Here is a 26,478-nt window from a genome sequence, read left to right as displayed (position 1 = left end):
CCATCCCGGTATCTCCATCCCGTCCGCTCCCCGGTGTCCCCGCTCTGTCCATCCCGGTGTCTCCGTCCCGTGCGCTCCCCGGTGTCCCCGCTCTGTCCATCCCGGTGTCTCCGTCCCGTGCGCTCCCCGGTGTCCCCGCTCCGTCCATCCCGGTGTCTCCGTCCCGTGCGCTCCCTCCATCCCGGTGCCGGCACCCCGTGTGCTCTCCGGTATTGCCTGCCGGGGACGGGGGCGGGGGGGTCTCTCCGTGCGCTCCGTCGGCGGGCCGCCTCTCAGGGGCCGCCCTGGTGTTCCCAGGGCACCGGGTCGCTCTCCTCGCCGTCGGCCGCCTTCCTGCGGTCCTGCCAGAAGTGCTGCACGTCGGGGAGCACCTTGTCGCCGGCCGCCGCCGCCTCCCGCGGAGCCTGCGCGCCCTCGGCGGGCCCCGCGGGGCCGCCCGCCGCCCGGCCGCGGCGCAGGGCGAGCCAGGCGCGGCGCAGCCCTCCGCGACGCTCCTCGCAGGCGGCCAGCAGCACGCCGGGGCTGAGCGAGCTGTGCGCGAAGAGCAGCGCCTGCGCCAGCACGGCCAGGCCGCCGGGGGCCGTCGGGGCCCCGCCGCGCCGCTCCCAGAGCCACAGGGCCCAGAGGGGCAGGCAGAGCGCCTGGAAGAGCAGGCTGAGCCCCAGCAGCGCCCAGAGCAGCCGCCGCCCCGACGGCGCCGCGCGGCGCCGGCGCTCGGCGCGGCCGCGCAGCGCCCGCCCGTAGGCGCCCCAGCTGAAGCAGGCGGGCAGCAGGAAGGCCAGCGCCGGGTACGCCCGGCCGAAGACCTCGGCGAAACCGGCGGGCGGCTGGAAGAGGCAGCGGGGCCGGGCGGCGCCGGGCCGCAGGCGGCTGAAGAGCAGCAGCGGCAGCGGCAGCAGCAGCGCCGGCGCCCAGAGCAGCGCCGACAGGGCGGCCGGGAGCCGCCGGCAGCCGGGCCGGCCCAGGCCCGCCAGCGCCCAGCTCTTGGCCAGCAGGCAGGCGTGCAGCCCCCAGTCGCCGGTGCGGCAGAGGAAGGCGCCGGGGGGGCGGGCGGCGGCGGCCAGGCGGGCGGGCAGGCAGCCCAGCAGCAGCAGCAGCTCGGCGGCGCACAGCGCCAGCAGCAGCGGCCGCCCGGCGCCGCCCGGGCCGGTGCCCAGCACGGCGGCCGCCAGCGCCGCGTAGCCCGCCGCCCCCGCGGCGCCCAGCGCGCCCAGTCCCACCAGCAGCCCCGGCGCGGCGCCGACGGCCGCCCAGGCCGCCAGCCCCGCCGCCAGCGCCGCGGGCTCCGAGCCGTTCCCCGCCGCCGCCTGCATGGCCGCGGAGCCCCGACGGGGCGGCCCCGCCGCTGCTGCCCGCCGCCGCCGCCGCGGGGTTTTATCGGCCGCGCCGGCTTCGGCCCCGCCTCAACGCCCGCCCCCGCCGCCCGCCGGACCCCCGCTCCGCCGCTCCCGGAGCTGGGCAACGGCTCCGCACCCTGGGGCCCGAACCCCCGCACCCCGGGGAAACCTGCTCTCCGGGTCCCCCCCACCGCCAGACCCCCCGCACCCCGGGGAAACCTGCTCTCCGGGACCCCCCCACCACCTGACCCCCGCACCCTGGGGAAACCTGCTCTCCGGGTCCCCCCCCCCACCACTAGACCCCCTGCACCCTGGGGAGCCCGGGACCCCCACTCCACCGGACCTGCAGGGAAACCCACTTCCCAGCACCCCTGCTCTCCTGCACCCTTGTGCCCCTGAGCAAACTATCACCCTGAGACCCCCTCCACCCCTGTGCCCCCCTGGAAACCCATGCTCCAGAACCATCATTGCACTTCCCCTTCCCAGGATCTCCATAACCTGGAACATCCACACACTGGGACCCCTCTGCTCCTGGACCCCCATGTCCCAGGAACCCCCTGTGTCAGGACTCCCGCACCTCAAAATCCTCATGTCCCAGGATGCCCACGCTGAGGGTCCCCCACTTCCTGGAAACCCTGCATCTCTTGACCCCACATCCCCAGGCAAACACCCTCTGGGAACGCTGCACTCCAGGAACCCCACATCCAGATACCCCCATAACTCCAGGACCCTGCACCCTGGGATCCCCTTAAGCCAGGGTCCCATGCCTCAGGAGCCCTGCAACTCAATTCCCTGCACCCCAGGATCCCCATGACTGCAGGACCCCCATGCCCAGGGACACCCACACCAGGACCCCGGCCCCTGGGACCTGGGGGCTGTGTGCATGCCAAGCTCAGAGCAAGGAGGCTACCAGCAAGGCGAGAAGGAGGAGCTGGGGCTGGGTGGAGGGAGCTGGGACCAGCAAGGATGGGGGCACCATGCCCCAATAAAGGAAGGACTCAGGCTTCTCGCGTGCCGGGCTCAGGGGCAGCTCCCACAAACTCAGGGCTTTTCAAGTCTAGCCTTGAAGTTTTGAAGGCAGAAGGAGGGAGCCAGAGCAGGACAGGGGCGCCGGGTCCCTGCGCCCCGCGTCCCAGATTGCACTGGCTTAGATTAGACCACATCAGAGCTAGAAATACATCCCACAGAAGGAAGGGTGGAGGGAGGGAGGAGCGGGTAGGGAGGCAATCATGGAAAAAGCGAGGGCAGAGAGGAGGCCCAGGGGCACGGTACGAAACCGCTGCGCTGGTGCTGCACGCGTGCCCTGGACGTGGGCATCGTCACCCGGCTGCAGCCGCTGACCTGGGCAGCAGGTAGTGGCAGGGCCTTGAGTCGCTCCGGTCTTCTGCTCCCCAGCCGGCAGGCGAACACTTCTCCAAGCAGGAGCACGCTGCAGCGAGGTACTTTTGGAAAAGCCCTGCCGAGCTGCCTTGCTCCCAGGAGCCTTCTCCTCACAGCAAATCCTCCCCGTCCCGGTGGAGAGGGGACGTTTGCACCAGCTCCCGCAGGGTGTTTGGCGGGGTGCACGCGAGCCGTGTTTGCCCGCACAGCTTGCACCCTCCGTGCCCTTGCACAAGGAAGAGAGCAGGCGACTCGGAGGGAATGGAGAGCGACAACACCCACGCTGGCGGACAAACGGAGCCACAAACGCCCTGGTTGCGGCTGCCCGGCCCCGGCACTAACACAATCGTGACGCAGTGCGGGAGCCCCCGGGCCGCCGCAGCCCTCGCTGCCGGCCCCCCCCAGCGCCGCGGCCAGCAGCTGGCGGCTTGCAGGGGGCCGGGGGCGCACGCCGGGCCGGGGGCTGCGGCGGGGGCGTTGCTGCTCGGCCCCGGGCGCGCAGCTGAGCCCACAGCTGGCCTGGCCGGGCGCGTGCCGCTCTCCTCCGCCTCGTGACGGCCGAGCGCTGTGACCGTGCCGGGGACTTCGGAGGGGGTGGCTGGTCCTCCCTTGCTGGCTGCTGCCTGGGCAGAGCCGCAGAGGGGGCTTGACACACGCTCCAGGCGGTGTGCTGCTGTCACCGCCGGGTACGGGATGGGGACAGGGGTCCGTGCTTCGGTGCAAAGCCCCTTCTATCTCTGGCAGAAATCTCTCTGAGGCTGTAGGAGGGGGCAGCACCCCCGGCCCCTGCTGCAGCATCCGTGGGGCCACGTGCACAGCCCGGCTGGGGAGGGCAGGGACCTGCCAGCATCCCGCACCTCGCGCCTGGCCGGGGGAGCAGGACAGAGCCCCGTCCCTGGGGCCTGGCACCTGGCCTGGCAGGGCAGCAGCCTGGGATCTCCTGGGCCCTCCGTCCCTTGCACGCGCCCCGGGCAGGATGAGGATGCTAGGGGCAACGGATGCTCAGGCACTCCCGGCCCCCAGGAAGGAGCTGAGATGGAGACGAGACCCCCGACGAGGGCCACGCGGTGGTGGGGGCAGTGGAAATGGCGGCGTGCTACAAATAACGCCGGTGCCTGGAGCCAGCGCAGCGATGTGCCCGCCCCGGCGTGACGGGGCACCCCCGTGGGTCGGCGAGGAGTGCACGCTGCAGTGCCCCGAGCAAGTCATCGCAGACCCGGAGCCGCTAGCCAGCGTCGCGGTCCCAGAAGAAGACTTTCTTCTTCCGTTTTGGGCATCCTTTGCGCTCTGCAAATTTGCTTCCTGTTTGCAATGATCCCTTTGGGATTTATGGCATCGCTGCTCCTCCAGGCACGCTCTTCCCCCGGGACACTGACCTTTTCCCCGCGGTGCCTCCTGAAGCGCCGCTTTGAGCCATGCTGGGGCTGCACGGCTTTGCTCTCCCTTTGAGCTTAGGCACCCCGTGGCGCAGCGAGAGCCGGCGAGGCGCCTGCTGGCTTTTGAGTTTTGGACTGCTCCTTTCAGGGCTTTGAGATGCTTAAGTAATGTCAGAAATGTCAAACTGAAAACTTTCCTCTCCAGCCGTCCTCCCAAGAGGGCCTCGAGCTGGTGCTTTGGGATGTGACCTCTCCGTTACTGCCTGCCCCAAATCTGCAGCTTCTCCAACCTCACGCAATGGCTCTCGCTTGCTCCTGCCGTGTGGCTCAGGGTCGGCAGCGCAGTCCTGCCTCCTCCAGCCTCCCCCAGCTCCCCAGGGCTCCCCTTCCCTTCCCTTTCTGCAGTTACCCGCTATGGCAGAAGCCGGCGTTGCTCCGTATTGCACGCTCCGGTTTGCCTGCCTCTCTCGTAGTCCCCTTTACCGTGTCCAAGAGAGGCGCTGAACATTAGCCGCGTCCCCCTCGCAGGGGAGCTAGTGCAAACCAGGGGCTCCCCTGCACCCGCTGCCTCCCCAGCACTGCCCCACCGCCTCTGGGGTTCGGGGTTCGGAGCTGCAGCCCGGCCTGTCTGCACAGTCCCCTCCTGCCCCGGAGGTTTCGGCGAGCTCCCACCCCGGGAAAGGGCGTCCCGCAGCCTCCGGCTGCGCTGTCCCCAGCTGTGCCAGATGTTGCCTGCACAGAGGCTGCTGGCACGGGCCAAAAACGTGGGGTGCGCTAGGCTTGTCCAGTGCCCGCACCCAGCCCTGCTCACCTTCCTGGGTAGGTGCCACCCCCAGCCCCAGCGGGTCCCCAGGGACGGGGCAGGTCTCCAAAGGGGCCGTAAAAACGCGCTGCCTGCTTAAGGGCTGGTGGCTCTCCCGGTGCAGAAACCCTGTGGGCTGCTGGCTCGGTCCCCGTCCCTTCAGTCTTGTCTTGCATCCCGGGGCTAAGCTGGATGATTTATTCATCAGAAGTGGCAGATTCGTTTCATCTGGGCCCTGCAGGCGAGCTCTGCGGCAGCACCCCGCCGGCGCGGCGGGCGGCAGTGAGCTGCCGCGGGGCTGGCGCCCGACCAGCTCGGATGCCCGGGCGCTGTGCGACTGGTGATTTCGGGAAGCACAATTTACCCCAAACACACACAACTGGGAAGGCTGGCAGCGGCGGGAGGGACTTATCCTGCTGCTTCGGAGAACCGACTCCGTCCCAGAGCAGCTGGGGCTGCACCGCGGTGCACGTGCAAGCATGCACACGTGGCCCTGGGCAAACGTGCACGGGCACATGCATGGGCCCGCACACGCGTGCACGCAGACACGTGTGCACGCACCCTGGCCTGCCTGCCCGGCAGCAGGACCCTTGCACACCTCAGCTACTGGAGAAGAGGAAAGAGAGGGCAACAGCTTCACTGACACCTTTCTGGAGCTGGCCGAGCTCTGGAGACGGCCCTCCGTTGGGGTGCTGCTGCCTCCCTTCCCGGGAAGCCGGTCCTTCCTCCTGCAAAGCCAGGACTAAAGGGAAAAGGAGCACACGCTGCAAGATGCGCAGTCCTGGACAGAGCTACCGTCCCGCGAGGACGAGCGTGGGCGAGCGCAGCAAGCGATAAAAGGGATGTGCATTTTTCTGGGGTCGGAGGAGCTCCTGGCTATCAGATAAATCCCGGATGGAAACCGGGGCCGGAGAGGGGGCCTGGAGGCAGGAGGGGGGCAGCGGAGGAGCTGCTGCGATGCCCCAGCGCCGCCGAGATGGGGCTCGTGCCCGACGCCCCGGCGAGCGGACAGGGCTTCCCTGCAGCCAGGGATGCTGCAGCCCCCACCGAGAGGAGAAATCGGGACTGAGCCAGCGTTTTTCTTCGGCGCGTGCAAGAGCGAAGCCCGGCGGGCGGGCTCGCAGGGCAGGGACTCCTTCAAGCAGCCTCACCCCCGAGCGCTCCCCTGCCCGCGGAGCCGCGGCCCTTCGCGCAGCCCGGGGGGATGCTGCCGCGGGGCCGCCGGCCGCCCTGGGCTGGCCTGCGAGCGGACGAGCAGATGCGCGGAGGCAGAGCGCGAGCCAGGTCGGGGCTGGGGAGGCGGCCGGCGGCGAGGACGCGAGCATCCCTCGCGGGGCGTTCCCGGGTGCCCCCGCTGCCCACCCCGCGGCGGCCCAGCGGGAAAGGGGCTGAATCCACGGCGAGCAGGCGGAGCCGCGGAAGCTCTTCTGGAGCCAGAGAAATGCAAACTCTGCGTGTTTGAAGCTATTTCCAGAGTCAGTGTCAAACGCAACAATGGCTTGGGCTGGAAGGAAAATGACCGGAAAAAAAAAAAAACCTCAGAAATGCTGAAATAGCTCCTCTGGGTGCTTCCAGAGTGAGGGCTCCCGCGAAGGCGGCGAGGCCACATGGCTTTGCGCTCTGGGGATGGCAACAGGGTCACGCAGGCAGGTGGGCGAGGACCCAGGCGTCCTGCCGCGCTGCCGCTGCATGTCCCTTCCCCTTGGAACGCCAGCCGGACACGCGTGTTCCCAGCCGGACACGCATGTTCCCAGCCGGACACGCGTGTTCCCAGCCAGACATGCGTGTTCCCAGCCGGACACATGTGCTCCTGGGCAGACACACACACATGTTTCCAGCTGGACATATGTGTTCCCAGCTGGACACATATGTTCCCTGCCAGACACACATGTTCCCAACAAAACACATGTGCTCCCAGCCAGATACACACATTTCCAGCTGGACATGTGTGCTCCCAGCTGGACACATGTGCTCCCAGCCAGACTTGCACATTCCCAGCCAGACACACATTTCCAGCCAGACATGTGTGTTTCCAGCCAGACATGTGTGCTCCCAGCCAGACACACGTGTTCCCAGCCAGACATGTGTGCTCCCAGCCAGACATGTGTGCTCCCAGCCAGACACACATGTTCCCAGCCAGACATGTGTTCCCAGCCAGACACGTGTTCCCAGCCAGACATGTGTGTTCCCAGCCAGACACACGTGTTCCCAGCCAGACATGTGTGTTCCCAGCTGGGCACACGTGTTCTCAACTAGACACATGTGCTCGCTGCTGTGAAATGCAGAGCAATTTGTCCAGTTGGCCTTTTCTAAGGTTCCTATACAGATTTTCAAGCCTGAGGATGAAAACAAAAAAATTTGATCTGAGATATATTTTGGAACAAAAATGAAACTGGACTCAATCTTAGACAAGAGGGTTTCTTTCCAGTTGCTAATGCTGCGGTAAAATTAATCATTTCGAGCAAAAAGCGATTTTGCTATAAAATACACTCATGGTGAGCTTCTGATTTTTTCTCCCACTAGAGAAAGCCCCCCAAATCCATGCTCCGAATTGCCAGCTGCCGCTCGCAACAGCGCAATGGGGCCGCTCGGCGCAAGGATGCAACGGCAGCGCCCGTGCCTCAGTTTCCCCAGCGGTGCCAAGCGATCCGGTTTCGGCCCCGATCGTTTCCGTGGCACGGTGAACTGAGCGCAAGCACCGTGCGCAAGCGCTCCGAGGAGGGAGCAGCGCGCGGGGCTCCGCTCGGCGCCACAACCCCTCCGAGGACGTGGGGGACAAGCACCCCGGCCAGCCCCCGTCCGCCTGCAGAGCCGCGCCGAGCCGGCGCTCTGGCAGGGCTCGACGTGCGCTGAGCTTCAGTCCTTTGCAGGGAGTCATCGGGGGGAGGCAGGTGCTTTTTTCCCTCCTGTCTTTACTTTTTTAGCGTGCTCAAGTGCCGGTGACCGGGGGCCTGAGGAGCTCTGTCCTGCTCTGCAGCTAAATCCGGGGGCTCCGGCACTTCTGCCTCACAGCTTGCAAACGGGTTCCCGCAGCAAGGGGGGAGCGCGGCCGAGGAAGCCCTGACAAGGGCTGAGCAGAGCCTGGGAAGGGCAGGATTTGGCACAGGGGAGCCTGTTCCCTCCCATGGGCTGCAATGCCCAGGCCTTATGCATCCAACAAACCCAAGGAGAGACGTTCAGGGTTTGCAAACCACCGCTTGCTGCGGGCGTGTGCCCCAGCAAGCAAGGGGAAAAGCCATTGCAAAGGCGCAGGGAGGCGAGCGAGCACGTTGCCCCAGCGGGGTTCCCTGAAGGGTGCACCCACCTTTGCCCAGGCGTACCGACTCGCTGGACCCATGTCGCCTGCAGCCCTTCCCGAAGGTGGGGCTGTGAGAAAGTCCTGCCCTGCCTGCGCTGCCCCGAAGCCCTCGCCAGGCCAGCACTGCTCCCCCGCAGCGGGCACCGGCCCCCAGCCCCGGCCCCGGGCAGTAGGATCCCCGTGTGCCGAACGAGGACAATAGACCCTCGTGTCCTGACAGGGACAGGGCAGGGGCTGTGTGGTGGCAGGACCCGTCTGACAGCGCTTGGTCAGCCATCGCACGTGCCCCACAGCCAGGGCCCGAGCAATCCTGCCCTGCACGTTCCTCCCCTCCCCTCTCTTCCTTTGCAGATATTTGCAGCAGGAACATGAAGACGGGCCTGCATGTGGCAGCATGACCAGAAACAGGCGCCTGAAAAAGTAGCCGGAGGAAGTACGTGGTGGGAGAGTTACGGGAAGGGGCTGTGGGCTAACAGCAGCCAAGCAGCTCACAGCAGGGACGGGGATCCTGCTCATCCTGGAGATGGGGATCCTGCTCACAGCAGGGACGGGGATCCTGCTCATCCTGGAGATGGGGATCCTGCTCACAGCAGGGATGGGGATCCTGCTTATCCTGGAGATGGGGATCCTGCTCACCCTGGGGACAGGGATCCTGCTCACCCTGGGGACGGGGATCCTGCTCACACTGGGGACAGGGTTCCTCCTGCTCACACCAGGTGTGTGGATCCTGCTCACATCGGGGATGTGGATGCTGCTAAGATGATGTTGGGGCTCCTGCTTGCACCAGTGACAAGGGCGCCTTTGCACCCAGCCCCAGGGGCTCTGCTCTGGCAGAGCCCTGACAGCTTGTCAGCAGACCTGTGCTTTGAAACCAGCCAGGCCAAAACAGGGCCAAAGACGTCGTCCGGCCATTATCTTCCTTGCGCTCCCAACTGGGAACCTGGTGGGATGGAGAAAGATACCCTGAATTAGGAAATACGGGCAACAGCAACAGCTTGGCTTCAGGTTTATGGCTGCTGAAGAAGACAAGAGGTGACAAAGGATCCCCCAGAGAAGCTGCTGGCTCCTGAGGGGTATGAAAGGTCTGTTTAAAACTCATTTTTCCATTGGCAGTCAGGCAGAAGTGGAGAGGCAGTGCGGACTAGGCAGCCAACCCCGTGCCCTTTGTTTCACACCAGTGGCAGGATGTGCAGAGGCTGTGGTGCTTGTGAGGATGTGGGAGCATGTGCAAGCAGAAAGGTTCATGTTTGCAGCAATTTTTTCCTGCCCAAGGCTTCACTTTGAGTTTTGTTGCAATCATTTCCTGCACCCTATGGCTGTGTCCCACAGCTGTGGCACGGGGCTCCCCACCACCCAGTGCCAGCAGCACCCAGTGGCTGTGGTTTGGCCCTTGCACATCTCACGTTGCACAACCGACTGTGAGGGAAATGATCCTGAGGAGACCGAGGAGCTCTTCTTGTCTGGAGGACAAGGGGCTGCAGCTGGGGGGAGACCCGGGGAGCGGCCAAGCACATCGGGCAGTAGAACAGGCTGCAGCCCAGAGCCAGGCAGGGGGGTTTGCTCCTGAAATAGCTCCTCCGGGGTGCGGAGAGGGGAAATATGGGTGAGTGCATCAGTGTCACTGAGGGCATGAGCTGCCACTCATGAGCCAGCAAAAGCCCCAGCTGCCAAGTTCCCTTTTGAGATATTTCAGGCGTTCTCCCTCACCACATGCAGAAAGGTCCATGACGGAAGCAGCTTGTGAGGCTCAGCTCCACGTCTAGGGATGGCAGCGGAGGGGCAAGACCTTTACGAGAGCCTGAAGATTAAATACCCTCGTAGTTTCTCTGTAGGTAAGCCCTGCTGATGGTGGGTCCCTCCGCCGGGGCCGGGTTGGGTGGGCGAGTGCCGGCAGCGGGGCTCGGCCTTCCCTGTCCTGAATCGACGGCGCTGCCGGGCGCTCGATGGCATGGCTGGGCACTCGACGGTGCTGCCGGGCGCTCGACAGCACTGCCGGGCACTCAACGGTGTGGCCAGGCGCTCGATGCCACGGCTGGGCACTTGATGGCACTGCCGGGCACTCGACGGTACAGCCAGGTGCTTGATGGCGCTGCCGGGCGCTCGACGGCACGGCCGGGCGCTCGATGCCATGGCTGGGAGCTCGATGGCACTGCCCGGCGCTCGACGGTGCTGCCGGGTGCTCGATGGCACTGCCCGGCGCTCGATGGCACTGCCGGGTGCTCGATGGCACTGCCGGGCACTCGATGGTGCGGCCGGGCGCTCGACGGTGCTGCCGGGCGCTCGATGCCACGGCCGGGCGCTCGATGCCACGGCCGGGCGCTCGACGGCACTGCCGGGCGCTCGACGGCGTGGCCGGGCGCTCGACGGCACTGCCGGGCGCTCGATGCCGTGGCCGGGCGCTCGATGGCACTGCCGGGTGCTCGACGGCACTGCCGGGCGCTCGATGGCACTGCTGGGCGCTCGATGCCGCGGCCGGGCGCTCGACGGCACTGCCGGGCGCTCGACGGCACTGCCGGGCGCTCGACGGCGCGGCCCCGCTCAGGGCGCGTGGCGCTTCTCTCCGCAGCGGCGGCTCCCGGCTCGGCGGCGGCGTGGCGCCGGGCGCTGGGCACCGCGCTGGCCCTGGCCACCGTGCTGGCTCTGGGCGCCTCGCTGGCGGCCGTCGGCGCCCTCTGTAAGTGCGGCCCGTCGGGGCGCCCGGCCGGCCGCTGGGGGCCGGGCCGCGGGCAGGAGCCCGGGCCGAGCCGGGCGCCGCTCCGAGCCGCCGCCTCTGCCGCCCCCAGACGCGCGGGCCGAGCGGGAGCTGCGGGCGGCGCGGGCCGCGGCCGCCGGAGCCTCGGCGCTGCCCGGCTGCGCCCTCGACGCCGCCTCGCACGGTGAGTGCGGCCGGGCCGGGCCGGGCCGGGGGCGGCGGGGGGCGGCGGGCGGCGGGCGGCGGGGGCGGGGGCGGGGGCGGCGGGGGGCGGCGGCTGCTGCGCGGCCTGAGCCCGGCCCGCTCTGCGCCCAGGGCCGCGGGGCGGCGGCGCCGCGCCGGGCGGAGCGCCGAGCTGCGCGGACCGGCTGGGTAAGGGCGGGCGGCCGGGCCCGTCCCGTCCCCCCGCTCCCCTCCCGCCCAGTCCCGTCCCCTCCCGTCCCCTCCCGTCCCGTCCCCCGGCTCCCCTCCCGCCCAGTCCCGTCCCCTCCCGTCCCCTCCCGTCCCGTCCCGGCAGCCGCCACGGCGCCGGCGCCCAGCGGCGGCCCCCGGGGGCCCGGGCCCGGGGCCCTCGACCGGGACGGGGCGGGACGGGGCGGGCGGGCGGGAGGGGACGGGACGGGACGGGACGGGACGGGACGGGCGGGAGGGGAGCGGGGGGTCGGGATGGGAGGGGAGGGGACGGGGGGGGCGGGAGGGGAGGGCAGCGGGGGGGTCGGGAGGAGACGGGAGGGGACTGGAGGGGAGGGGACGGGGGGGCGGGAGGGGAGGGAGGGGGGTCGGGACCGGAGGGGTCGGGTCGGGATGGGACGGGAGGGGACGGGAGCAAAGCGAGGAGGTCGGCACTGGCCCGGAGCGAGGCGGGAGGGGACGAGAGGGGCCGGGCCGGGAGGGGAGCGGGGGGGGGGGTCGAGCCGAAACGGGTGGGATGAGATGGGAAGAGATGGGAGGGGAGCGAGGGGGTCAGGATGGGACGGGAGCGGGAGGAGATGGGAGGGGAGCAGGGGGGTCGGGACGAGGCAGGTCGGGCCTGGAGGGGATGGGGCGGGAGGAGACGGGAGAGGAGGGGTCGGGAAGGGACCGTGCGGGGACCCTGCACCCTGCACCCGCCGGCGGCAGCGAGGCCCCGAGGCCCTTGCCTGCCGCGCTGCAGGATGAGCCCGCGCTTCCGACCAGAGCCTGCTCTTCCCAGGGCGATTGGTGCAGCGTCTTTCCATCGGCTGGAGGTACCACGACGGGAAGATCTACTATTTTTCCAGCGACCGCAAGTCCTGGCAAGACGCAGAGGATTTCTGTGTGTCAAAGCAATCTCACCTGACCTCCGTCACCAGTTTGGAAGAGCAGGTGGGGGCGTGGGGCAGAGGCCCTGCTGCTACCCCGGGTCGTGGCCCCGTTGGGGCTGAGGATCGGCTCTCGGGGGTGTGACCCCCAAAGCCCCGACTGGCACCTGCAGCCATTCGGCCGCCCTGGCTGTGCCCAGCTGTGGCTGGAAGAGACCCCGGATCCCCGTTTGGAGGTGGGGAAACGGGGCTGCAGGGCTCAGGCTTGTCTCGCTTCTGCTCAAGTGTTATCAGCATCCTCAGGAAAGCAGTTTGGGGGGCCTGGACTGGTGCCCAGGCCCTGCTTGGGGCTGCCCTGCCGCCTCGGGTCCCCGTGGGAGCCCTCCCCGGCCCTGCTGCTCAGCGCCACCCTCCAGCCCCGCAAACCACCCGGCCCAGCGCCGCCGGCTGCACCTGCAAATCCCTCTGCCCGCAGCGCTCCCGCTCTCCGTCGTGTCTTCTAGGAATACCTCGCCAGGGAGGCAGGGAAAACGTTTTACTGGATCGGCCTGACGGACCTGGGCACCGAAGGCACCTGGCGCTGGGTGGACGGCACGGAGTACAGGCAAAACATGAGGTGAGCGGGGGCCGGGGGGCAGCGCGGGCCCGGGCGAGCCGCGGGCCGTGCGGGGCAGCGGCCGGCTCTGCCACGGCGCCGGGGCCAGCCGAGGGCGGCGGGCGGGTGGGACGGGGCGGGCACAGCGCGGCGGCTCTCGTCCCTCGGCCGGGCCGGGGGCGACGCGGCCGAGCCGAGCCCAGCGTGCGGGCAGCCTCCTCTGAGCTCCGGCCCCGGCAGTTTCTGGGCACCACAGCAGCCGGACAACTGGGATTACGGGCCGTTAGGCAGAGAAGAGTGCGCTCAGATACACCCGGTGGGAAACGGCCTCTGGAATGACCATAACTGCAACTTCACCTTCGCGTGGATCTGCGAGAAGCGCTTGGATGTGGCCGGGCTGTGATGGGGCGACCCCGGCCCCGGCCCGGTCCCCACCGAGCGCAGCCCGGCCGCGGCCTCGGGCGCCCGCTCAGCCCAGCGCAAGGCAAAATCACCTTGGTGCGAGGCGAGAACGAGCCCGGTGGGAAGAGCCCGAGGCCAGACGGAAAGGCGGTGGCCGAAGCGCCGGCGTGTGCCAGGGCACGCAGGGCCGTGGCCCCACCGCGGTGGGACGGTTGGGCTGCTGCGCTCCGCCGGGACCGTGGCTCCCCCGTCGCCGCCCGGCAAAGCCGCGCCGACACCGCCCAGTGAAATACATAACCTGCACGCCTCGGGGCGCGTGGCTGCGTGTGCTTTCTAAGAGGGGCTTGGGGAGGCCCCCGCGGCGACGCCGCTGGGCGCAGAGATGCTGCGCGCGGTGCGTTGCCTCCTCGCAGTAGGTTGCAACCCCTCTTTGTGCAGCTTCACGCCAGCGTCGCCTCTTGCAAAGCCGCCCGCGCCGCTCGCGTCCGGTTTGACGGGGGATATTCGCAGAATCACAGAATGGTTTAGGTTGGAAGGGACCTCTGGAGATCATCTCGTCCAACCTCCCTGCTCAAGCAGGGTCACCTAGAGCATATCGCCCCGGATCACGTCCAGGCGGGTTTTGAATATCTCCAGGGAAGGAGACTCCACCACCTCTCTGGGCAACCTGGTCCAATGCTCTGACACCCTCACAGCGAAGAAGTTTTTTCTCAGCTTTAGATGGAATTTCCTGTGGTTCAGTTTCTGCCCATTGCCTCTTGTCCTGTTGCTGGGCACCACGGAGAAGAGGCTGGCCTCATCCTCTTGACACTCCCCCTTCAGATACTTGTACACGTTGATGAGATCCCCTCTCAATCTTCTCTTCTCCAGGCTGAACAGGCCCAGCTCTTGCAGTCTTTCTTCCTAGGAGAGGTGCTCCAGCCCTCTAATCATCTTGGTAGCCCTCCGCTGGACTCTCTCCAGGAGTGCCATGTCTCTCTTGCACTGGGGAGCCCAGAACTGGACCCAGTACTCCAGGTGAGGCCTCCCCAGGGCTGAGGAGAGGGGCAGGATCACCTCCCTCCACCTGCTGGCAACACTCTGCCTAATGCACCCCAGGAGACCATTGGCCTTCTTGGCCACAAGGCCACACTGCTGGCTCGTGTTTAACTTGTCCACCAGGACTCCCAGGTCCTTCTCTGCAGAGCTGCTTTCCAGCAGGTCAACCCCCAGCCTGTCCTGGTGCAGGGGGTTCTTCCTCCCCAGGTGCAGGACCCTGCACTTGCCTTGGATGAACTCCATGAGGTTCCTCTCCACCCACCTCTCCAGCCTGTCCACGTCCCTCTGAATGGCAGCACAGTCTTCTGGTGTGTCAGCCACTCCCCCCAGTTTAGTCTCATCAGCAAACTTGCTGAGGGTGCACTCTGTCCCTTCCTCCAGGTCATTGATGAATATATTGAACAAGACTGGGCCCAGGACTGACCCCTGGGGGACACCACTAGCCACAGGCCTCCAACTAGACTCTGCGCCACTGACCACAACCCTCTGAGCTCAGCCATCCAGCCAGTTCTCCATCCACCCCACTGTCCACTCATCTAACCCACACTTCCTGAGCTTACCTAGGAGGATGTGATGGGAGACAGTGTCAAAAGCCTTGCTGAAGTCCAGGTAGACAACATCCACTACTCTCCCTTCATCTCTCCAGCCTGTTGTCCCATCATAGAAGGCTATCAGCTTGGTCAAGCATGATTTCCCTTTGGTGAATCCATGCTGACTACTCCTGATCACCTTCTTGTCCTCCAGATGCTTAGTGAGGACCTTCAGGAGGAGCTGTTCCATCACCTTTCCAGGGCTGGAGGTGAGGCTGACAGGCCTGTAGTTTCCTGGCTCCTCCTTCTTGCCCTTTTGGAAGACTTTCCCTCCTGCTCATGCTGCCCAGTGAGGGAACAGGTGTGGAGACCATTCCTTGCGCTATGCCTTGCAGCAGCTATGCCTTAGGAACCTTTCGGGGAAAGCAAGTGCTGCCGATTCAAAGCAGAAGATAGCAGCAGACAGTTACGCTGTGCAATGCAGTTTAACAGGGCTTCTCCATTAAAAACAAAGAGCTCGCTGGCGGGGACACAAGTGTGGGAGCCTTAGGACACAAGCTGTCTTCACCTGCGGGGGGCTCAACACCGAGGATGTTCTGTATTAGAAACCCAGGCAGGTGCCTCGATATTCCTATGTCTGTTCTGGTGCGTGATCTCACCCCAGACCATGATTCCCTCCACCTGCCGCTGCTGAGCTACTCTCAAAGGGCTCGGCGAGGGCCGGGGCCGCCGGCGGGTCCCAGCACCCCCCAGCGCTGCCGGGAGCGCGGGGTCCGTCGTGCTTGGCGGCGCCACCTCGCACAGCACCGTCCTCCATCCCCCACGGGCGGCAGGGCAGGACCCCCACGGCGGGGCGTCCCGTGGGAAGGTCCCCGACGAGGACAGCGGCAGCTGGTGACCCAGGGCTGTGGGGGAGCTGCTCCAGCAAGGACAGCCTGGCAAGGCCCAGCTCCGGGCTTGGACTGACCCGGGTGTTGCAGAGCGGGAGCCCGGGGCACCTCGGCGCACGGGCTCTGCCCCCGTCACCTTCCCCGGATGCTGAGCGGAGCCCCGCGAGCAGCTCCCTTCTAGGAGCGTTTGCACACGGTGCTTGAGTTTAATTTAGTCCTCCAAGAGAAGGAAACTGCTCTGAAGTGATTGCGTTAACCGGATGCCCACCCGTCCCACCACCTTCGATACTGCTCCAGCCTGGCGTGTCTTTTCGCCACGTGGGCGCACGGAGCTGGCCGCGGCCGGATGCCGCCGCGGGGCCCCCGCTCGCCGGCTCGGCACCCTTTCTTGGCACCTTTGGAGCCGGCGGGTGACCGTCAGAGAAGGAAACTGCTGGCAAGGCTGCATGTTCGGCAGCCACACGGCCGTCCCCCGTGCAGGCGGGGGCTGCCTCATCCCAAGCCGAGACCGAGGAGGTGGCTGCGGCAGGACGCGGCCGGCAGCTGCCGCCTCCTCGGAGACCTCCGGCAGCCCTGGGTGCGCGGCCCCCGTCGGGTGCCCGCTGCCGCCGCAGCCCCGCAGGGGAGGGCCCAGGCGTCCGAGCACCCGCCGCGGAGGCGGGTAGGACGTCCGCGGCGCACGGCCGGCGAGCCGCGGCCCTGCACACCCTGCGACGAAGCACGGGGACGGTCCTTCGGGGCGGCTGCCCCCCCAGCGCCGCTGATGCGCAGCGATGACCCCCACGCTATTCCGCTTTGCTGCTGAGGTTGCGAGGGGCAGCAGCGGGGCGGCTCCGGCACCCGCAGCCCACACGTGTGCCAGAGCATGCCGGAGCACATCTGCCACTCCAGCTCTACTTTGCCACCCCGAAATATCCCCCATCAAACCGGACGCGAGCGGCGCGGGCAGCTTTGCAAGAGGCGACGCTGGCGTGAAGCTGCACAAAGAGGGGTTGCAACCTACTGCGAGGAGGCAACGCACCGCGCGCAGCATCTCTGCGCCCAGCGGCGTCGCCGCGGGGGCCTCCCCAAGCCCCTCTTAGAAAGCACACGCAGCCACGCGCCCCGAGGCGTGCAGGTTATGTATTTCACTGGGCGGTGTCGGCGCGGCTTTGCCGGGCGGCGACGGGGGAGCCACGGTCCCGGCGGAGCGCAGCAGCCCAACCGTCCCGCCGCGGTGGGGCCACGGCCCTGCGCGCCCTGGCACACGCCGGCGCTTCGGCCACCGCCTTTCCGTCTGGCCTCGGGCTCTTCCCACCGGGCTCGTTCTCGCCTCGCACCAAGGTGATTTTGCCTTGCGCCGGGCTGAGCGGGCGCCCGAGGCCGCGGCCGGGCTGCGCTCGGTGGGGACCGGGCCGGGGCCGGGGCCGGGGTCGCCCCATCACAGCCCGGCCACATCCAAGCGCTTCTCGCAGATCCAGTGCAGCGGCGTGCTGCAGCTCTTGTCGTTCCACAGGTTGGAGTCCTCTGGCTGCAGGTGGGCGCAGTCCTCTCCCGATCCGGATCCATCATCCCAGTTGTCCGGCTGTTGTGGTGCCCAGAAACTGCCGGGGCCGGAGCTCAGAGGAGGCTGCCCGCACGCTGGGCTCGGCTCGGCCGCGTCGCCCCCGGCCCGGCCGAGGGACGAGAGCCGCCGCGCTGTGCCCGCCCCGTCCCACCCGCCCGCCGCCCTCGGCCGGCCCCGGCACCGTGGCAGAGCCGGCCGCTGCCCCGCACGGCCCGCGGCTCGCCCGGGCCCGCGCTGCCCCCCGGCCCCCGCTCACCTCATGTTTTGCCTGTACTCCGTGCCGTCCACCCAGCGCCAGGTGCCTTCGGTGCCCAGGTCCGTCAGGCCAATCCAGTGCCCTTTATCCCCCGCGTTCCTGACGAGGTATTCCTAGAAGACACGATGGAGAGCGGGAGCGCTGCGGGCAGAGGGATTTGCAGGCGCGGCGGGGCACTGCTGGGGCTGGGCAGGCTTTGCAAGGCAGGAAAGCAGGATAACGGGCTGCATGTCCCCACGCCCCCACCTGCTGCTCCCGGCTGGTGACGGAGGTCAGGTGAGATTGCTCTGACACACAGAAATCCTCTGCGTCTTGCCAGGACTTGAGGTCGCTGGAAAAATAGTAGATCTTCCCGTCGTGGTACTTCCAGCCGTTGGAAAGACGCTGCACCAATCGCCCTGGGAAGAGCAGGCTCTGGTCGGAAGCGCGGGCTCATCCTGCAGCGCGGCAGGCAAGGGCCTCGGGGCCTCGCTGCCGCCGGCGGGTGCAGGGTGCAGGGTCCCCGCACGGTCCCTTCCCGACCCCTCCTCTCCCATCTCCTCCTGCTCCATCCCGGTCCAGCTCGACCCCCCTGCTCCCCTCCCGTCTCCTCCCGCTCCCCTCCCGTCTCGTCCCAGCACGGCCCGTCCCGACCCCCCTGCTCCCCTCCCATCTCCTCCCGTCCCATCCCGACCCGACCCCCCCCCGCTGCCCTCCCAGCCCGTCCCATCCCCTCCTGTCCCGACCCGCCTCGTCCCGACCTCTCTGTTTCCCTCCCGACCTCCCCGCTCCCCGGCCCGGCCCCTCTCGTCCCCTCCCACCTCGATCCCCTCCAGTCCCCTCCCGTCCCGCCCCGTCTCGTCCCGTCCCGACCCCCCCGCTCCCCTCCCGCCCCCTCCCGGCCGGGTCCGTCCCGGACCGTCTTCTCCCCTCCCGCCCGGCCTGTCCCGTCCCGTCCCGTCCCGTCCCCTCCCGGCCCGACGTGCCTCGTCCCGACTTTTCTGTACCCCTCCCGTCTCTTCCCGGCCCGTCCCGGCCCCCCCGCTCCCTGACCCGTCTCGGCCCGGCCCGGCCTGTCCTCTCCCGTCCCCTCCCGTCCCCTCCCGTCCCCCCTCTCCCCTCCCCTCCCCTCCCGTCCCGTCCCCTCTCGTCCCGTCCCGCCGCTCCCCTCCCGCCCGTCCCGTCCCCTCCCCTCCCGTCCCGTCCCCCCGCTGCCCTCCCGCCCCCCCCGTCCCGTCCTATCCCGACTCTCCCGCTCCCCTCCCGCCCCGTCCCGGCCGAGGGCCCCGGGCCCGGGCCCCCGGGGGCCGCCGCTGGGCGCCGGCGCCGTGGCGGCTGCCGGGACGGGACGGGAGGGGACGGGAGGGGACGGGACTGGGCGGGAGGGGAGCGGGGGGACGGGACGGGCCCGGCCGCCCGCCCTTACCCAGCCGGTCCGCGCAGCTCGGCGCTCCGCCCGGCGCGGCGCCGCCGCCCCGCGGCCCTGGGCGCAGAGCGGGCCGGGCTCAGGCCGCGCAGCAGCCGCCGCCCCCCGCCGCCCCCGCCCCCGCCCCCGCCCCCGCCGCCCCCCGCCGCCCCCCGCCGCCCCCGCCCCCGCCCCCGCCGCCCCCCGCCGCCCGCCGCCCCCCGCCGCCCCCGGCCCGGCCCGGCCCGGCCGCACTCACCGTGCGAGGCGGCGTCGAGGGCGCAGCCGGGCAGCGCCGAGGCTCCGGCGGCCGCGGCCCGCGCCGCCCGCAGCTCCCGCTCGGCCCGCGCGTCTGGGGGCGGCAGAGGCGGCGGCTCGGAGCGGCGCCCGGCTCGGCCCGGGCTCCTGCCCGCGGCCCGGCCCCCAGCGGCCGGCCGGGCGCCCCGACGGGCCGCACTTACAGAGGGCGCCGACGGCCGCCAGCGAGGCGCCCAGAGCCAGCACGGTGGCCAGGGCCAGCGCGGTGCCCAGCGCCCGGCGCCACGCCGCCGCCGAGCCGGGAGCCGCTGCTGCGGAGAGAAGCGCCACGCGCCCTGAGCGGGGCCGCGCCGTCGAGCGCCCGGCAGCACCGTCGAGCGCCCGGCAGTGCCGTCGAGCACCCGGCAGTGCCGTCGAGCGCCCGGCAGTGCCGTCGAGCGCCCGGCCACGGCATCGAGCACCCGGCAGCACCGTCGAGCGCCCGGCAGTGCCGTCGAGCGCCCGGCTGCGGCATCGAGCGCCCAGCAGTGCCATCGAGCGCCCGGCCACGGCATCGAGCGCCCGGCAGTGCCATCGAGCGCCGGGCCGCACCGTCGAGCGCCCGGCAGTGCCATCGAGCGCCCGGCCGCGGCATCGAGCGCCCAGCAGTGCCATCAAGCACCCGGCCGTGGCATCGAGCGCCCGGCAGTGCCATCGAGCACCCGGCCGTGGCATCGAGCGCCCGGCAGTGCCATCGAGCACCCGGCCGCAGCATCGAGCGCCCGGCCGCGCCGTCGAGCACCCGGCAGTGCCATCGAGCGCCTGGCAGTGCCATCGAGCGCCGGGCCGCGCCGTCGAGCGCCCGGCAGTGCCGTCGAGTGCCCGGCCGCGGCATCAAGCACCCGGCCGTGGCATCGAGCGCCCGGCAGTGCTGTCGAGCGCCCGGCAGCGCCATCGAGCGCCCAGCCGTGTTATCGAGCACCCGGCTGTGCCATCGAGCGCCCGGCAGTGCCGTCGAGCGCCCGGCCGCAGCATCGAGCGCCCGGCCGCGCCGTCGAGCGCCCGGCAGTGCCATCGAGCGCCCAGCCGCAGCATCGAGCACCCGGCAGTGCCATCGAGCGTCCAGCAGTGCCATCGAGCGCCCGGCAGTGCCATCGAGCGTCCAGCAGTGCCATCGAGCGTCCGGCAGTGCCATCGAGCTCCCGGCCGCGCCATCGAGCGCCCGGCCGCGGCATCGAGCGCCCGGCAGCACCGTCGAGCGCCGGGCAGTGCCATCGAGCGCCCGGCTGCACCGTCGAGCGCCCGGCCGCGCCGTCGAGTGCCCGGCAGCGCCGTCGAGTGCCCAGCCGTGGCATCGAGCTCCCGGCCGCACCGTCGAGTGCCCGGCAGCCCCCAGCTCCGGCCCCGGCGGAGGCACCCGCCGTCAGCGGGGCTCACCTTTACGCAGACAAAATGGTTGTTTCATTCCCACGTTCTCGTAAAGATCTGGCTCCTCCATCGCCTTCCCCGGCTGCGAAGCGGAGCCCCGTGGGTTGCTTCCTCCTAGGAGCCTTTGCATGTGTCAGGCAAATATAATTTAGTCCTCCAAGAAAATGAAACTGCCCTGAAATGATCGTGAGCGCTGACCGGATGCCCGCCCATCCCACCACCTTCGATATCACACCCCCTCCGCCGGCCTGGGGCCGCCTTATCCCAAGCGGAGCCCACAGAGCTCGCTGTGGCCGGATGCAGCCGTCGTCTGCTGCTGCTGCTGCTCGCTCGCCCGGCTCCCGCGGCCTCGGGCGCGCACCTGCGCTCGGCTGGCACGGCCCCAGCGCCCTGCTGCGCCCGCGGTGCCCCGGGAGCCACCCGCTCCGTCAGGCCCCCCGGGGCAGCAGTTACTGCTGCCTGCGGCTGGTGAACCCGCATGAACGTCTCCAGAAAGGGGAACACGCATCAGCCAGGCCCCGAAAGCAGAAACGCCAAAGGGGAAGCTCTGTTAATGACCACGAAATCAAGGGTCTGAGGAGTCCTCCGGGCTGACCCCAAGTGCATGAGCTGCTCAGCAGCTTTGGTTCAACCCGCGCCACCGCAGCAGCAGCAGGACCGAGCAGGGCCCCGCGGTCAGCACGTGGCCAGACCTGGCCGCCCCCAGCTTCACGTGGTTGCAGGTACCACGAGCATCACCCGAGCGTCAGCGCGCCGTGGCGTGAAGGCACCCAGGCACCAGCAGCGCCCCGCGCCCTGCCCCGGAGCGCGGCACGGAGCAGCGCGGGGGCAAAGGCGCGCAACCCTCCCATCTCCTCTTGGCCCACAAGCTCATAAACGCATTTGCCGTTTTTCCAGATACTCCGCTCAGGGCAGCCACCTTATTTCCCATTTTTTAGTGCTTCAGGCAACCCAGAGGTGCCCAAACCACTGAGATGCACAACACATGGTCAGGGCTCTGCTTCATCCCCTCTGCTTTACCTTCCTCCATCTCCCTGGCTGCTCCCTTTCCGCCCGTCCCCATCGGATTTACTTCGTGGTGGCCACGCAACCCACCCCAGCCTCTGACCGGCCGTCCCACAGCAAACAGGAGCCGCTGCTCACTGCCCCCTTCGCCCTCCAGGGATGCTCCATCCTTCCCTAACGTGGGACAGCCCAGGAAAACCCCAGCAAAGAAAACCAGCACCCGAGTTTCTGCCTAACGTTAAACTCAGCCAGAAGAGCTGAGCTAGGGGCGAGGGGCCAGGGACGGACGGGCAGCCGGGGAGGGAGCGGCGAAGCCCCAGCCGCTGTCTTGGGCCGCCCTGCACCCGTCGCGGCCGGACCCGGCGTCCGGGCAGGGCCAGCTCCCAAGAGGAGTCAGGATTTTGGGGTTTCCCCGAGAGGAGGCGATGGAGGTTCCCAGCAGCGGTCCTCTTCTTCAGGCTGACAGACGGGACGGTTGCAGAAGGCGCTGGGGAAGCAGCGCGTCCCGTAGAAGCGCTTACGGTCCGGAGGACGTGCTGACGGAGGGCCGGCGAGCGCAGAAGGCAGAAACGGAAGAAAGGGCGAGCGCGTGTTGGAACGTGAAACTTGCAATTTTCCCATAGTCCCCTTTCCATCCTCATTTTTTATTATTTAAGACGAGACAGCGATGCTTTACGCAGCCAGCCTGTTAGCCCCCGGGCAGCGCTTCCTCCCCTCCCGCCTCCCTAACGGCTTCGGAGAAGGCCCCAAGCACTCGGCCTCGAGCTGCCCGTCCCGCTCCGCCGCCTACCGCGGCGCCCTGGGGCCCGGCTGGCGGTCCAGCGCCTGCACGAACTGCTCGTTGAGGAAGAGCAGCTGCCCGTGGGGCAGGAAGCGGTCGAGGAGAGCGTCGGCCTTGTCGGCGCGGAGCAGGAGGTCGGCGCCGGGGCCGAGGAGGCGCAGGGAGGTCAGGAGGCGCTGGGCCAGGCGCCGCAGGGTGCTCTCGGCCAGCAGCAGGTTCTCGTGGGGGTCGCAGACCAGGGCGAAGCCCAGGGCCAGCACGGCCAGCCACACCACGGCGGCGGGCCCGGCGAAGGGGTCGCCGGCGGGCAGCCGGAACAGCCCGCCCGGGGCGGCCTGCAGCGACACCGGCTCGTCGGGCAGCTGCGGCAGCGGTGGGCCAGCCGCCCGGCCCGCCGCCGCCTGCAGCAGCCGCCACTGCGAGTCCACCTGCCTGGGAGAGCACGGCCACCGCTACCGCCACGGCCACCGTCACGGCCGCCGCCACTGCCACCACCCTGGTCACCGCCACCACCCCGGCCACGGCCACCACCCCAGCCACTGCCACCACCCCGGCCACCACCACCACCCTGGTCACCGCCACCACCCCGGCCACCGCTACCGCCACGGCCACGGCCACCGTCACGGCCACGGCCACCGTCACGGCCACCACCACCACCCTGGTCACCGCCACCACCCCGGCCACGGCCACCACCCTGGTCACCGCCACCACCCCGGCCACCACTACTGCCACGGCCACGGCCACTGTCACGGCCACCACCACCACCCTGGTCACCACCACCACCCCGGCTACCGCCATGGCCACCGCCATGGCCGCTGCCACCACCCCGGCCACAGCCACCACCCCAGCCACTGCCACCACCCCGGCCACCGCCACCACCCCGGTCACTGCCACCACCCCGGCCACCGCTACCGCCACGGCCACGGCCACCGTCACGGCCACCGCCACCACCCTGGTCACCGCCACCACCCCGGCCACCGCTACCGCCACGGCCACGGCCACCGTCACGGCCACGGCCACCACCCTGGTCACCGCCACCACCCCGGCCACCACCACCACCCTGGTCACCGCCACCACCCCGGCCACGGCCACCGTCACGGCTACCACCACCACCCTGGTCACCGCCACCACCCCGGCTACCGCCATGGCCACCGCCATGGCCGCCGCCACCACCCCGGCCACGGGCACCACCCCGGTCACCGCCACCACCCCGGTCACCGCCACCACCCCAGCTACCGCCATGGCCACCGCCATGGCCACCGCCACCACCCCGGCCACCACCCCAGCCACTGCCACCACCCCGGTCACCGCCACCACCCCGGCTACCGCCATGGCCACCACCATGGCCACCGCCACCACCCCGGCCACGGCCACCACCCCAGCCACCGCCACCACCCTGGCACCGCCACGGCCACCATCCCGGCCACTGCCACCACCCTGGCACCGCCATGGCTACCACCCCAGCCACAGCCATCACCCTGGCACCGCCACGGCCACGGCCACTGCCACCACCCCAGCCACCACCACAGCCACCGCCATGGCCACCACCCCGGCCACGGCCACGGCCACCGCCACCACCCCAGCCACTACCCCATCCACCACCACCACAGCCACCACCCCGGCCACCACCACCACCCTGGCACTGCCACGGCCACCATCCTGGCCACCACCACCACCCTGGCACCGCCACGGCCACCACCCCGGCCACTGCCACCACCCCGGCCACGGCCACCACCCTGGCACCGCCATGGCCACCACCATGGCCACCACCCCGGCCACTATCCCGGCCACCACCGCCACTGCCACCACCCCGACCACCACCACCACCACCTTGCACCCCTCCCCACTGGGGTCCTCCCGGCCCAGGGCCTGGGGTGTGGGGGGGGAGCAGGAGGGGGAATACGTCTCCGGGGGTCCCCAGGGATGGATGGGGGGGGGATAAGGCCCTGGGGATGGAGGTGTCAAGGCCCTGGTGTGCAGGGGGCTTCAGGGCCCGGGGTGGGGGGGATTAAGGACCTGGTGGGGGGGTGTGTTAAAGCTCTGGGGGGGCTGGTTAAGTCGCAGGGGTGGGGGGGTCAAGGCTAGGAGATGGGGTTCAGGCTCCAGGGGAGTGGTTAAGGCCCAGCGGAGGGGGGGGGAGCGTTCATGCCCTGGGGGGGGTGGTTAAGGCCCCGGGGGGGGTCAGGGGTTCAGGCACTGGGGGTCCCACTCAGCCCAGGACCAGAGGTGGGGGGTTCAGGCACCCGGGGGGGGCTCAGGCCCTGGGGGGGGGGGGGTCAGGCACGTGGAGGGGGTTCAGGCACCCAGGGGGAGGGGTTCAAGCCCCAGGGGGGGTCAGGGGTTCAGGCACTGGGGGTCCCACTCAGCCCAGGACCAGAGGTGGGGGGTTAAAGCACCCGGGGGGGGGGCTCAGGCCCTGGGGGGGGTTCAGGCACACGGAGGGGGGGGAAGTTCCGGGCCCCGCGGGGGGGGGGGGCAGTTCAAGCACCCGGGGGGGGGTCAGGCACCCGGAGGGGGGGGCTCAGGCCCTGTGGGGGGGTCAAGGCTCCGGGGAGGTTCAAGCACCCGCGGGGGGGGATTCAAGGCCCCGGGGAAGGGGGTTGAAGCACCCGGGGGGGGGGTCAGGCACACGGAGGGGGGGAAAGTTCCGGGCCCCGCGGGGAGGGGGGGGATTCAAGCACCCGGGGGGGGGTCAGGACCCGGGGGGGGTTCCGGGCCCCGCGGGGGGGGGGGGGTTCAGGCCCCACGGATGTCCCGCCCAGGCCAGGCCCGGCGGGGCGGGAGGTCACAGCCCCGGGGGGGGGGGGGCTGTCCTGGCCTGGCCTCCCCTCCCGCCCCGTCCCGCCGGCCGATCCCGCCGCCGCGGTACCTGGCCACGGCCAGGAGCTGCTCCTTGCGGCGGAGGCGCTGCCGGGCCGGCGCCCCCTCGGCCGGCGCCCCGAAGGCCCGCGCGTACAGCACGCGGCAGCGGGCGGGGGGCGGCGCGGCGGCGGCGGCAGGACCCGGGGCGGCGGCGGGACCCGGGGCGGCGGCGGCGGCGGGACCCGGGGCGGCGGCGGGCGCGGGGCCGCCCAGCGTGTGCAGCACGAACGCGCGCACCATAGCAACGGCGACCCCCGCCGCCCGGCCCGTCACGTGGGGGAAGGAAGGCTCCCTCCACCCTCCTCGGCTGCCATTGGGCGAGGCCTGCGGCAGGGCTCTGCTCGGATTGGCCCAGCGCTTGGATGGGCGTCTTTGGTGCGGGTGGAGTCGGCCGCGATTGGCCGGCGCAAGGGGAGCGGAAGGGGTGCGTGGTGGGGCTTGGCGCTGATCAGGTGCCAGGTCGTGATTGGTCAGCGCCACGGGAAGGGAAGGGGACGGCGCTCTGATTGGCTGAAGGGCGGGCAGGGTGGGGAGGAGCTAGGGGGTGTGTGGTCAGTGTGGCTCCGCCCCCTGCCCCGGAGCGGAGCTCCGCCTCGGTGGGGGGCAGGGGCGGGGCGGGGAAGGCTGGGGGCGGGACAGGCAGGGGCTGGGGGGGCAGCGTGGTCTGGGGGGCAATATGGGGCAGTATGGTCTGGGGGGGGACAGTATGGTCTTGGGGGGTCAGTATGGTCTGGGGGGGCAGTGTGGTCTGGGGGGACAGTATGGTCTTGGGGGGCAGTATGGTCTGGGGGGGCAGTGTGGTCTGGGGGGACAGTATGGTCTTGGGGGGTCAGTATGACCTGGGGGGGGAACAGTATGGTCTAGGGGGGCAGTATGGCCTGGAGGGGGAACAGTATGGTCTGGAGGGGGAAGTATGGTCTAGGGGGGCAGTATGGCATGGGGGGGACAGTATGGTCTGAGGTGACAGTATGGCCTGGGGGGGGGCAGTATGGTCTATGGGGGCAGTATAGCCTGAGAGGGACATTATGGTCTGGGGGAGGACAGTATTGCCTGAGGGGGGCAGTATGGCCTGGGGAGGGCAGTATGGTCTATTGGGGGGCAGTATGGCCAGGGGGGGACAGTATGGTCTATTGGGGGGCAGTATGATCTGTGGGGGCAGTATGGCCAGGGGGGGACAGTATGGCCTGAGGAGGGGGTGATCTGGGCAGGGGGACAGTGCAGCCGAGGGCAGAAACTGAGGGGCAGCATGGGGGGGGGCAGATGGCTTGGGGGGAAGCACAGCCTGGGGGGAGCGGGACAGGCTGGGGGCTGGTGCTCCCAGCCGGGGACGCTCCCGGTGCAGGATGCTCCTGGTGCAGG

At 69.6% G+C, this 26,478-nt stretch overlaps 4 protein-coding genes and 1 long non-coding RNA gene across 10 annotated transcripts; 2 read left to right on the top strand and 3 right to left on the bottom strand.

Moving 5' to 3' along the window:
- Window positions 1–272: 272 nt before the first annotated feature.
- On the bottom strand, window positions 273–1,313 carry GPR151 (G protein-coupled receptor 151). Its single transcript, XM_068942928.1, has one exon. The coding sequence runs from the start codon at window positions 1,311–1,313 to the stop codon at window positions 273–275; it is 1,041 nt and encodes a 346-aa protein (XP_068799029.1).
- Window positions 1,314–8,617: 7,304 nt separating this feature from the next.
- On the top strand, window positions 8,618–13,470 carry LOC138067268 (C-type lectin domain family 4 member F-like). 4 transcript variants are annotated; one of them, XM_068943939.1, is made up of 7 exons: window positions 8,618–9,275; window positions 9,910–10,025; window positions 10,760–10,867; window positions 10,977–11,069; window positions 12,078–12,229; window positions 12,669–12,781; window positions 13,001–13,470. In XM_068943939.1, exons 2-7 carry the CDS (start codon window positions 9,959–9,961, stop codon window positions 13,161–13,163), a joined length of 696 nt encoding a protein of 231 aa, XP_068800040.1. In that variant the 5' UTR covers window positions 8,618–9,275; window positions 9,910–9,958; the 3' UTR covers window positions 13,164–13,470. The 4 variants fall into 4 exon arrangements, with proteins under 4 accessions (XP_068800040.1, XP_068800042.1, XP_068800039.1 ...); XM_068943941.1 differs by lacking the exon at window positions 8,618–9,275 and adding an exon at window positions 9,409–9,796 and having other exon boundaries at window positions 13,048–13,470; XM_068943938.1 differs by lacking the exon at window positions 8,618–9,275 and adding an exon at window positions 9,428–9,796.
- Window positions 13,471–14,238: 768 nt separating this feature from the next.
- On the top strand, window positions 14,239–15,356 carry LOC138067267 (uncharacterized). Of its 2 annotated transcripts, XR_011141155.1 has the most exons (3): window positions 14,239–14,479; window positions 14,582–14,809; window positions 14,945–15,356. It is a non-coding gene; the product is annotated as an uncharacterized lncRNA (long non-coding RNA). The 2 variants fall into 2 exon arrangements; XR_011141154.1 differs by having other exon boundaries at window positions 14,582–15,356.
- Window positions 15,357–16,727: 1,371 nt separating this feature from the next.
- LOC138067266 (collectin-12-like) lies at window positions 16,728–21,950 on the bottom strand. Of its 2 annotated transcripts, none has more exons than XM_068943936.1 (8): window positions 20,833–21,950; window positions 20,481–20,593; window positions 19,268–19,399; window positions 19,066–19,158; window positions 18,828–18,884; window positions 17,669–17,820; window positions 17,423–17,535; window positions 16,728–17,203 (listed from the first exon to the last, which is right to left on the bottom strand). In XM_068943936.1, the coding sequence occupies exons 1-8, from the start codon at window positions 20,949–20,951 to the stop codon at window positions 17,041–17,043; spliced, it is 942 nt and encodes a 313-aa protein (XP_068800037.1). In that variant the 5' UTR covers window positions 20,952–21,950; the 3' UTR covers window positions 16,728–17,040. The 2 variants fall into 2 exon arrangements, with proteins under 2 accessions (XP_068800037.1, XP_068800038.1); XM_068943937.1 differs by having other exon boundaries at window positions 19,268–19,375; window positions 20,833–21,720.
- Window positions 21,951–22,099: 149 nt separating this feature from the next.
- AP5S1 (adaptor related protein complex 5 subunit sigma 1) lies at window positions 22,100–25,359 on the bottom strand. The gene is made up of 2 exons (XM_068942927.1): window positions 25,127–25,359; window positions 22,100–22,689 (listed from the first exon to the last, which is right to left on the bottom strand). The coding sequence occupies exons 1-2, from the start codon at window positions 25,357–25,359 to the stop codon at window positions 22,263–22,265; spliced, it is 660 nt and encodes a 219-aa protein (XP_068799028.1). The 3' UTR covers window positions 22,100–22,262.
- Between the last annotated feature and the right edge of the window lie 1,119 nt (window positions 25,360–26,478).

Source organism: Struthio camelus, chromosome 4 (assembly GCF_040807025.1).
Source record: "Struthio camelus isolate bStrCam1 chromosome 4, bStrCam1.hap1, whole genome shotgun sequence".
In the NCBI taxonomy this organism is placed as follows: domain Eukaryota; kingdom Metazoa; phylum Chordata; class Aves; order Struthioniformes; family Struthionidae; genus Struthio; species Struthio camelus.
The sequence above is the reverse complement of the archived record's forward strand: the minus strand, read 5'-3'. Positions and strand labels throughout refer to the sequence as shown.